The sequence below is a fragment of the Gigantopelta aegis genome, chromosome 3, assembly GCF_016097555.1.
Source record: "Gigantopelta aegis isolate Gae_Host chromosome 3, Gae_host_genome, whole genome shotgun sequence".
NCBI lineage: Eukaryota > Metazoa > Mollusca > Gastropoda > Neomphalida > Peltospiridae > Gigantopelta > Gigantopelta aegis.
The window spans coordinates 50,292,452-50,305,615 of record NC_054701.1 but is presented as its reverse complement, the minus strand read 5'-3'; the positions used below and the strand labels follow the sequence as shown (position 1 = coordinate 50,305,615).

Here is a 13,164-nt window from a genome sequence, read left to right as displayed (position 1 = left end):
CCACTAATATTTTATGCAGAAAAATATATTTGATATGTAATTACAATCGTTAAAAAGTCTCTGTTAGTCGATAACATCTTAAAAATTGCAGCAAACTCAGGAATGTCTCTTTAAAGGGACTGTCGTGAGTTTTCTGCCATTGTAACATGCTTTAGACTAACGGATCCTTTGTGATGAATAAAATTGTATAACAAAGACATTTTTTGTTTGTTTAAAAAATCAGTGTATAAACAAGGTGTTTGTTATCATCCTAATGTTTGTAGTAGGCCAAACCAGATTTTACAATAATTTCATAAGTACGAAAAAATATATTATTTAAAAAATAATAATAATAACAGTGACTGCTACAACATATTGTACACGACTGAAACACATTGGATATACAGAGACTGGTATTCTAAACAAGAACATGTATTTAATATGTACCTTTTGTCTCCAAAAAGGCTGTGATAGTAGGAAACATCTTGCAATGGTTATAAACTCACAACGGGTCCTTTGAGATTAACCGAATTATACAGCCCCCGTTGGTGGTGTACTGCACTATGGACTAACGTAAATAGTTGGTCAAAGTGCAGTTTACTTGACTGAAGAACATTAAGACGAGTTTACAAAACTCCTCTCTCACACACACGTACACACACATACACGTAAACATATACACACACGTATATACACACACACACACACGCACGCACACACGTACACACACACAAGGCCCCAGATTTCGTTTCTAGTATGGAAATTGAAATTTCCAGTTATTGTTATCCTGCTATTGTAGGTTTTGCGGCCTCGGTGGCGTCGTGGCAGGCCATCGGTCTACAGGCTGGTAGGTACTGGGTTCGGATCCCAGTCGAGGCATGGAATTTTTAATCCAGATACCGACTCCAAACCGTGAGTGAGTGCTCCGCAAGGCTCAATGGGTAGGTGTAAACCACTTGCACCGACCAGTGATCCATAACTGGTTCAACAAAGGCCATGGTTTGTGCTATCCTGCCTGTGGGAAGCGCAAATAAAAGATCCCTTGCTGCCTGTCGTAAAAGTGTAGCCTATGTGGCGACAGCGGGTTTCCTCTAAAAATATCTGTGTGGTCCTTAACCATATGTCTGACGCCATATAATCGTAAATAAAATGTGTTGAGTGCGTCGTTAAATAAAACACTTCTTTCTTTCTTTGTAGGTTTTGTTTTGTACCGCTAACATAATGATAAACGAGTAGGTCAGATAATTCTCCGATACTAAGGGAACTGTATTTATCTGTTAATACATGTAGTTTCTAAGTCGTGGGTCCAAGGATCATTTGGATCTCACAATTTCTGGCTTTACCCGATATTGCAATCATCCTGCCCATTTAAAAATCTCGAATCCACCACTGTAGTTTTCAAGATTACCATAATTGTTAGCTCTACTTTAATTAAATCAAATAATGACAACATACACGATGGACGTGTACACAAAATGCCATTCACCCAAAGTAAATCCGACAATTGGTGGTGGTGGTGGTGGTGGTGGTATGATTATTGTATGCTTTTTAATAAATATTTATGGCTGTAATGTTTCAATTGTTACATTACAAAATATGATTACTTATCTATTCCCGACCCTTCCCAACTAGCTAGCACATGTATATATATATAACCAAAGTATACCTCACTAAATATCTTTTACAATTTAACATAATCATAATGTTTGCTTTGTGTAGTTTTTATTTTGCGTGTTGGCCGGAGAAACGCACCATTCACTGTGGTCACGTACAGTTAAACGTCTCACAAATCGAATATTTATTATCAATATCACCAAGGTATCACAAGATGTTATAGGATAGGCTACGCAGAGGACGGATATTTTTTAACTTCGAACCTCGATACACCGTGAGAAAGTCTAAAACTATCGGCGAATAAAGTGTCCAGGATTAAATATTTTAAAATATATCTTTTAAAAATCTTGGAGTGGCTAATATAGTATAAAACCCACCAAAAGGATTTTAGTGTGTAGTAACTCCTGTATTAGATGACCATGGAACAGGCAGTGACTAAACGCGTGCTGCTATTGTGTTGTATTATTCTTCATGTCCATGGATCAACTTCAACAACGCCGTCTTCAACACCGGCCTGTCCTCAACTGTGTTCTGTTTGCGAGGTCGACCCAGCGACGTCAGTTGTGACCAGAGCCGAGTGTTCTTTGACCAACCCCATCTACGTGGCCGACACCGTTCACGACTTGGTGATCGACAGCTACAGCTTCAGAAGCAATGAGCTAACGAGCTTTCACCTGCAAGGGAAGGTAGGGCTGGAAAGTCTTCAGGTGAGCCGTTGTAATCTTGAGCGTATACGTTTAGATACATTTAATACTTCCCACAACATAACACGTCTTCTCTTAGATGGTAACAGCTTTAGTCCACTGAACAGTACAGTGCTGGACCCAGCAGCTCTGCTGCCACTCGTAATGTTGAGAGAACTATCTCTTGCCAACAACAGCATTTATTTGATCCAGGACTTTTATTTTAATATGAGTCTGACATCCTTGCAGACACTGGATCTGGCACTGAATAATTTGGCCATTATTGGCAATAATGTCTTTTCAGGCTTGGCTTCCCTTCTTGAACTGAATCTGTCTAACAATGGCCTATTAGTAATTAACAGAACCACATTTGACTCTCTTCTTTCACTGTCTGACTTGGATCTTTCACACAACATGCTAGCCAGTCTTCCGATCAACGTATTTAGTGGAATGCCCAATCTTATGGCTGTTAATTTGCAAAACAACACGATCAGGAATGTTTCTGAAGAGGCCTTCTGGGGAACTAATCTAGCATCAATAAACCTGCAGTCAAACTATTTATTTCAAGTTCCAGCAGTAGCATTGCAGTCTGTAGCGACGACACTACGATCTATAAACCTGAAGGAAAATAGAATATCTCAGTTACATGCATATAGCCTCAGTTCTCTCAGTCTAGACCTCTTAGACTTGAGTCAGAATTCATTATCAGTCATTGATGCAAAGGCCTTTGAAAACAGTACCATTACCATCATTAATCTAGAAAATAACAACTTGCTATATTTACCACCTGACCTGCATGCATTTTTCTCATCTGCACAAAGTGTATATCTCGGAGGCAATCCTTGGATCTGTGACTGCAGTTCTTTGTGGCTTGCACAGTTCATCAGAGATGCAGGTTCCAATTTTCTGAAATACAAACAGTCTGAGAATGCTTCTGATCCACAATGCTATTTTCCAGTGCCCTTTCAAAATAGAACGCTGGGAGAGGCAGCAGTTGATTTAGAATCCATGTGTCTCACTACCACACCGGCATTTACATCACCAACTGCAATGGCAAATGATTCATCAACTACGGCAGAGCCATCACTATGTCCAGATACATGCACTGTGTGCGAGAAGGATCCAGTTAATGGCAAGTTGTTCACAGCTGTCTGTTCTACAGTCCACCCATCATACATCAGTGATGATGTGGTGCATCTGCTTCTGTCTGACTATTCCTTCAGAAGTGGCACACTTACTCAAATTGATTTGGAAAATAAAATACATCTGGAAGAAGTTGGCTTAAACAATTGTCAGCTTTCTGTAATAACATCTGGCGCCTTTGCAAATTCTCAAAATCTAACATCACTGCAACTGAATAACAATATGTTCAGTGGTATATCATCAGATATGCTGTCGAGTGTTTCGGGGTTAAAAGAATTGTTTCTGGAGAACAACCAAATCTCAAACATTGCGAGTGGATCGTTTAATAACATGACGGTACTGAACATTCTAACTCTTGCGAGTAACAACCTTACCACAATCGATGGTGGGGAGTTTCAAGGATTGATCTCTCTTGATTACCTTAGCCTTTCAAGAAACACACTCTATAATATTAGTGCAAATGCTTTCACACCACTGACGTATCTCCAAACTCTAGACGTCTCGTTCAATAACTTAGTTTATCTAGAACCAAATCACTTTTCATATCTGCCCAATCTGCAAGTTTTGAATTTGCAAGGGAACATGATCACTTCCATTTCAGACTTCTCTTTTGATAGAACTAGGATAGCATCCTTAGATCTCAAATCAAACAAGTTAACCCAGATTCCCACAGCAGCCATTCGGTCTGTTGCTACAACGCTCAAAGATCTAGATCTATCAGACAATCAAATGACACATATTGATGTCAGTGCCTTTAGTTCCCTTAATCTGGACTTACTAGACTTGAGTCAGAATTCGTTATCATCCGTTGATGCAATTGCCTTTGAAAACAGTACCATTACCATCATTAATCTAGAAAATAACAACTTACCATATTTACCACCTGACCTGCATGCATTCTTCTCATCTGCACAAAGTGTATATCTCGGCGGCAATCCTTGGATCTGTGACTGCAGTTCTTTGTGGCTTGCACAGTTCATCAGAGATGCAGGTTCCAATTTTCTGAAATACAAACAGTCTGAGAATGCTTCTGATCCACGGTGTTATTTTCCAGTGTCCTTGCAAAACAGAACATTGGGAGAGACAGCCGTTGATCTGGAAAATATGTGTCTTAATTCGACTACCAACATAACATCCACTGACGTCACACCGATCATAAATGCATCATCTGAAACCACAATAGAAACGTCAACATCTGTCAGCTATTGTCCATCAACGTGTTTTGTATGTGAGCGTGATCTTGTTACTGGTGACGTTATTAAAGTTAAATGCACTGGGATAAATCCAATATACATCCCAAACACAGTGCAAGAAATGGAACTATCCGATTATCCTTTACGATATGGGATTCTCAGCAGTGACATTTTGTCAAACAAACCTAATCTGCAATATCTCATGCTTCAAAATTTTGGAATAAAGACAATCACCAGTGATGCCTTTCATAATGTCACTTCACTAGCGAGACTCTACTTAAATAACAACAGTATATCTAATATTCAGTCCGGCGCTTTTCAAACCCTTGCCGATCTCAAGGAACTTAATTTAGCTGCCAATTCTTTGACAAGTGTCGGTGATAATTATTTCTTAGGACTATCAAATTTGATGTTTTTATCTCTTTCTGACAACTTTATAACTAATATTTCAACAAATTCATTCAGACCTCTGGAGAATATAACTGGAATATTCCTCGCCTCAAATCAGATTCATTTCTATGATGCATCAGTATTTTCTGGTTTATCTACTTTGCGTATGGTTGACATGCATAACAATTATCTCACCTTTGTTCCACCCACGTCCTTCTTGGGTACCTCACTCGAACTTCTGGATCTGTCCTTTAACCAATTACTGAATGTTCCAGCTGAAGCTATTAAATACGTGTCAGGCACTCTTCAGGATCTCCTTCTGGGCAACAACCAAATAACAACACTAGAACCTAATACGTTCGAAGGATTCCATTTCAATTCTTTGGAACTCGGTAACAACAATATATCTCTAGTGGATACCCTTACATTCAGTAACTGCTCATCCATTGTTACTGACCTTAGGCATAATGAACTTAAAACACTGCCCATTGAATTCGTGTCTTTTTACAACCAACCATCCAGTGTTTACATAGGGAACAATCCTTGGTTGTGCAGCTGTGATACGTTCTGGCTTATACAGTTTGTTGATGAACACGCTGCGTTATCCAATTTTAATAAGTACAAAGAGTTTGAGTCCTCCCCAGATCCTGTGTGTAGGGAACCAGCTGAATATAACAATCTAGCATTCCCACAGGTTGCACGGTCGTTAGAATCACAGTGTATGTCTACCACTACAGTGTCATCAACAACTACATATATGGGTCAAACAAACATAGATTCAAGCATATCAGATATAGCTAGCACATACCCAAGCATCTCTACTACAGATCTGGGAATAACAAACACATACCCAAGCATGTTCACTACAGACAATAGCGTGTCCACCACCTATAATAGTGTAACTAACACCTACCCAAGCGTGTCCACCACATATAATGGTGTGACTGATACCTACCCAAGCGTGTCCACCACATTTAATGGTGTAACTGACACCTACCCAAGCGTGTCCTCCACATATCATGGTGTGACTGGTACCAACCCAAGCGTGTCCACTACAGATAATAGCGTTACGAACACCTACCCAAGCGTGTCCACCACATATAATGGCGTAACTAACACCTACCCAAGCGTGTCCACCACCTATAATGGTGTGACTGATACCTACCCAAGCGTGTCCACCACATATAATGGTGTAACTACCACCTACCCAAGCTTGTCCAACACAGATAATAGTGTAACTACCACCTACCCAAGCGTGTCCACCACCTATAATGGTATAACTACCACCTACCCAAGCATGTCCACCACAGATACTGGTGTAACTACCACCTACCCAAGCGTGTCCACCACCTATAATGGTGTAACTAACATCTACCCAAGCGTGTCCACCACAGATAGTGGTATAACTAACACCTACCCAAGCGTGTCAACTACAGATAATGGTGTAACTACCACCTACCCAAGCGTGTCCACCACAGACAATGGTATAACCACCACCTACCCAAGTGTGTCCACCATAGATAATGGTGTAACTACCACCTACTCAATCGTGTCCACGACTGACAATGGTATAACCACCACCTACCCAAGTGTGTCCACTACAGATAATAGTGTAACTACCACCTACCCAAGCATCTCCACTACATATAATGGTGTGACTACCACCTACCCAAGCGTTTCCACCACAGATAATGGTGTGACGGACACCTACCCAAGCGTGTCCACCACATATAATGGTGTGACTGGTACGTACCCAAGTGTGTCCACCACAGACAATGGTGTAACTACCACCTATCCAAGCGTGTCCACCACAGATAATGGTGTAACTACCACCTACCCAAGCGTGTCCACCACAGATAATGGTGTAACTACCACCTACCCAAGCGTGTCCACCACCTATAATGGTATAACTACCACCTACCCAAGCGTGTCCACCACAGATAATGGTATAACAACCACCTACCCAAGCGTGTCCACCACAGATAATGGTATAACAACCACCTATTCAAGCGTGTCCACAACAGATAATGGTGTAACTACCACCTACCCAAGCGTGTCCACCACAGACAATGGTATAACCACCACCTACCCAAGTGTGTCCACCACAGATAATGGTGTAACTACCACTTACCCAAGTGTGTCCATTACAGATAATAGTGTAATTACCACCTACCCAAGCGTGTCCACTACATATAATGGTGTAATTACCACCTATCCAAGCTTGTCCACCACAGATAATGGTATAACTACCACCTACCCAAGCGTGTCCACCACAGATAATGGTGTGACTACCACCTACCCAAGCGTTTTGACCACAGATAATGGTGTGACTGACACCTACCCAAGTGTGTCCACCACATATAATGGTGTGACTGGTACGTACCCAAGTGTGTCCACCACAGATAGTGGTATAACTAACATCTACCCAAGCGTGTCCACCACAGATAATGGTGTAACTAACATCTACCCAAGCGTGTCCACCACAGACAATGGTATAACTACCACCTACCCAAGCGTGTCCACCACAGATAATGGTGTAACTAACATCTACCCAAGCGTGTCCACCACAGACAATGGTGTAACTACCACCTACCCAAGCGTGTCCACCACAGATAATGGTGTAACTACCACCTACCCAAGCGTGTCCACCACAGATAATGGTGTAACTAACATCTACCCAAGCGTGTCCACCACAGACAATGGTATAACTACCACCTACCCAAGCGTGTCCACCACAGATAATGGTATAACTACCACCTACCCAAGCGTTTTCACCACAGATAATGGTGTGACTACCACCTACCCAAGCGTTTTCACCACAGATAATGGTGTGACTGACACCTACCCAAGTGTGTCCACCACATATAATGGTGTGACTGGTACGTACCCAAGCGTGTCCACCACAGATAATGGTGTGACTACCACCTACCCAAGCGTTTTCACCACAGATAATGGTGTGACTGACACCTACCCAAGTGTGTCCACCACATATAATGGTGTGACTGGTACGTACCCAAGCGTGTCCACCACAGATAGTGGTATAACTAACATCTACCCAAGCGTGTCCACCACAGATAATGGTGTAACTAACATCTACCCAAGCGTGTCCACCACAGACAATGGTATAACTACCACCTACCCAAGCGTGTCCACCACAGATAATGGTGTAACTAACATCTACCCAAGCGTGTCCACCACAGACAATGGTATAACTACCACCTACCCAAGCGTGTCCACCACAGACAATGGTATAACCACCACCTACCCAAGCGTGTCCACCACAGATAATGGTGTAACTAACATCTACCCAAGCGTGTCCACCACAGACAATGGTATAACTACCACCTACCCAAGCGTGTCCACCACAGACAATGGTATAACCACCACCTACCCAAGCGTGTCCACCACAGATAATGGTGTGACTACCACCTACCCAAGCGTTTTCACCACAGATAATGGTGTGACTGACACCTACCCAAGTGTGTCCACCACATATAATGGTGTGACTGGTACGTACCCAAGTGTGTCCACCACAGATAATGGTATAACTAACATCTACCCAAGCGTGTCCACCACAGATAATGGTGTAACTAACATCTACCCAAGCGTGTCCACCACAGACAATGGTATAACTACCACCTACCCAAGCGTGTCCACCACAGATAATGGTGTAACTAACATCTACCCAAGCGTGTCCACCACAGACAATGGTATAACTAACATCTACCCAAGCGTGTCCACCACAGACAATGGTATAACTACCACCTACCCAAGCGTGTCCACCACAGACAATGGTATAACCACCACCTACCCAAGCGTGTCCACCACAGATAATGGTGTAACTAACATCTACCCAAGCGTGTCCACCACAGACAATGGTATAACTACCACCTACCCAAGCGTGTCCACCACAGATAATGGTATAACTACCACCTACCCAAGTGTGTCCACCACAGATAATGGTGTAACTAACATCTACCCAAGCGTGTCCACCACAGATAATGGTGTGACTACCACCTACCCAAGCGTGTCCACCACAGATAATGGTGTGACTGACACCTACCCAAGTGTGTCCACCACAGATAATGGTGTGACTGACATCTACCCAAGCGTGTCCACCACAGATAATGGTGTAACTACCACCTATCCAAGCGTGTCCACCACAGATAATGTTGTAACTACCACCTACCCAAGCGTGTCCACTACAGATAATGGTATAACCACCACCTACCCAAGTGTGTTCACTACAGATAATGGTATAACTACCACCTACCCAAGCGTGTCCACCACAGATAGTGGTATAACTAACACCTACCCAAGCGTGTCAACTACAGATAATGTTGTAACTACCACCTACCCAAGCGTGTCCACCACAGATAATGGTATAACCACCACCTACCCAAGCGTGTCCACCACAGATAATGGTATAACTACCACCTACCCAAGCGTGTCCACCACAGATAGTGGTATAACTAACACCTACCCAAGCGTGTCAACTACAGATAATGGTGTAACTACCACCTACCCAAGCGTGTCCACCACAGATAATGGTGTAACTACCACCTACCCAAGCGTGTCCACCACAGATAATAGTATAACAACCACCTACCCAAGCGTGTCCACAACAGATAATGGTGTAACTACCACCTACCCAAGCATGTCCACAACAGATAATGGTGTAACTACCACCTACCCAAGCGTGTCCACCACAGATAATGGTGTAACTACCACCTACCCAAGCGTGTCCACCACAGATAATGGTGTAACTACCACCTACCCAAGCGTGTCCACAACAGATAATGGTGTAACTACCACCTACCCAAGCGTGTCCACAACAGATAATGGTGTAACTACCACCTACCCAAGCGTGTCCACCACAGATAATGGTGTAACTACCACCTACCCAAGCGTTTCCACCACAGATAATGGTGTAACTACCACCTACCCAAGCGTGTCCACCACAGATAATGGTGTAATTACCATCTACCCAAGCGTGTCCACAACAGATAATGGTGTAACTACCACCTACCCATCCACAACCACCACCAGCATTCCACCATCCACAACCACCACCAATATTGTACCATCCTCAACAACCAGCATGCCATCTTCCACAACCACCACCAGCATACCATCATCCACAACCACCACCAGCATACCATCATCCACAACCACCACCAGCATACCACCATCCACAACCACCACTAGCATACCATCATCCACAACCACCACCAGCATACCACCATCCACAACCACCACTAGCATACCACCATCCACAACCACCACCAGCATTCCATCAATAACATCCACCACCAGCATACCATCTTCCACAACCACCACCAGCATTCCAACATCCACAACAACCACCAGCATACCATCATCCACAACAACCACCAGCGTACCATCATCCAAAACCACCACTAGCATACCATCATCCACAACTACCACCAGCATTCCACCATCCACAACCACCACCAGCGTTACATCATCCACCACCACCATCAACATGCCATCATCCACAACCATTACCAACATACCATCATCCACAACCACCACCAGCATTCCAACATCCGCAACAACCACTAGCATTCCAACATCCACAACCACAACCAGCATTCCATCATCCACAACCACCACCAGCATTCCAACATCCACAACAACCACCAGCATTCCAACATCCACAACCACAACCAGCATGCCATCATCCACAACAACCACCAGCATTCCAACATCCACAACCACAACCAGCATATCATCATCCAGAACAACCACCAGCATTCCAACGTCCACAACCACCACCAGCATTCCAACGTCCACAACCACGGCTGTTTCTGGCATGACTAAGAGCACAGTGAGTACCGTGCCTGGAACGTCCACAGGAACAACGATTGGTGCAGTGCTCGGTTCGCTTGGTGCCCTGTCGGCGCTGGGCGCACTAGTGTTTGCATTTCGAAAATGCAATCTGTACGCCAAGCTGTGTCGCAGAAAGTCCCTATTGCCTAGACACACACCACCCAACTCTGTTCAGCCGACACCGTCGTCCGCCAATCCAGTATCAAACACTAGTGCAGCGACCAGAGCAGACCCAGGACATGCCAAACAGACCGAGTGTAAGAACGATGACAAGACGTCAAATACGAAAGATGACCAGACGACAGATAAGAAAGATGACAAGACGTCAAATAAGAAAGATGACCAGACGACAGATAAGAAAGATGACAAGACGTCAAATAAGAAAGATGACCAGACGACAGATAAGAAAGATGACAAGACGTCAAATAAGAAAGATGAGAAGAAAAGGTCAGGATCTCATTCGTCGATCAGAAGCAATCCTTCCTTACCGCCAGTCGAGATATAAACATTTACGTATAATGAAATATACGTTACAGGTGGGAAGGGGTGTATTTCACATAAATATCTCTTCATCAAATAGGTGGCATATATAGCTGCTGAAATCTATTTCAAGTGCTAAGTTAAACGGGGATGAAGCACTAATTTAAAATATAAACAACAGATCGAGAATTAGTAGTAACTTTCAAAATTTCTAAAGAGTCTAAATGTAGGTTTTCGAGCCCCTGAAAATAGTTTATGTCAAATCGACGTTTTGAAGGGCAACTGATGTAGCAAGATGGAGAGATATTTGGAATAAACACTAATCATTTTATTAATCATGATGGTAATTTTTTTTTACTTAAATAACTTTCTTCTTGTTTATCATAATAATATCATTGTATTCTCTTTTGTAGCTTTGCAGATGAGGTCGAGTAAACAAAGTTGAAAAGGCGCCTATCTTTTATTGTTGATATATTCTTCTCTGAGTTAGTTTATCTAACAAATCTAACGTAAATTATTGCTAGCAATGGGATCTTATTAATAATCATCATTATAAACCTTCAGTTTTGGTTTTGTCCAACTGTTCTATGAAAAAAAAGGTCCACGTATCACAACTCATTTGCATAAAGAATATGAGAATATGTTAATGAAATTCGAAGATCCTGTGAGGAAATATATATTATTATTATTATTATTATTATTATTGTAAACCATCAAAATAACCCTCTGTGCTTGTGTATATTAATGCCATACATTATTTATTTATAGTTTATTCTTCTTTATTATTTAACAACATGTACGTTTAACATAATTAATTTTTTGATATTTTTATTAACAATATTTAGATATTTGTGTCAGTTATTATTTTATTCATAATTGAAGTCAAAGATATATACATTTACATATAAGATATATACAAGTAATTGCATGTATTAAGCAGTCACGTGGGTTAAGAGACCTCATTTGTATTTTTTAAAATCACCTAATACAACTGACCTGTATTAGGCATGTACATGTATAAGCATATGCTGACCTGTATACAAAACAAAACCTAAATCTGTATTAATCGAATACCCCTTAAAATACACATTACTTGGTCCCGTTGGTTTAGATGGATATATATATATATATATATATATATATATATATATATATATATAATTATAATTATTACTTTGGTTTATTATATGTTTAACAAATAAAATATCTAGATTATAATTGTATCACTGTATGAGTATCATATTTAATCATCAGGTAATTTTTCGTTAATAGCGAATTTATTGAAACTTTTGTTTTGTTATTTTATTTTATTTTTAGTTATTGTCATTATTTGACTTTATATCTTTATAAACTACAGTCCTGTTCATTTGCTAAGACCCTAAGTTTTTTGCAAATGTTACGTTTAATTCCTATTCAGTCCTCGTTTTCTTTACATTTGCATTAGCCGTAGTTATTTATAGGAGAACGAACGTGCATTCAAAACATACAGAGATTTTTGTAAAATGGAAATAAGTCAACTTCTTGCATTTTAGATGATGAATTGTATATGAAATATGTCGGGGTTTGAATTTGTTTTCACGCGTATGTAAAGAAAACAAGTATTGAATAGGAATTAAACGTAACATTTGCAAAAAAACTTAGACTTTAACCAATTGAACAGAACTATAATATTTATATTGTTATGTTATTTCGATTTTCAGTTCTTATATATATATAGTTTCAAGTATGAACAATCACATTTTATTATTTTATGGACAGACACATATTGAATAAGCCATATCTTTTTAAATTCGTTTATTAATCATAAATAATAAATGGCTTATTTATTT

The 13,164-nt window shown here is 41.1% G+C and overlaps 1 protein-coding gene across 1 annotated transcript; it reads left to right on the top strand.

The window, feature by feature from the left end:
• The first annotated feature begins 1,669 nt into the window (after window positions 1-1,669).
• Window positions 1,670-11,360, top strand: LOC121368697 (mucin-3A-like). Its single transcript, XM_041493436.1, has one exon. It carries the CDS (start codon window positions 2,007-2,009, stop codon window positions 11,358-11,360), a length of 9,354 nt encoding a protein of 3,117 aa, XP_041349370.1. The 5' UTR covers window positions 1,670-2,006.
• The last annotated feature ends 1,804 nt before the right edge of the window (window positions 11,361-13,164 follow it).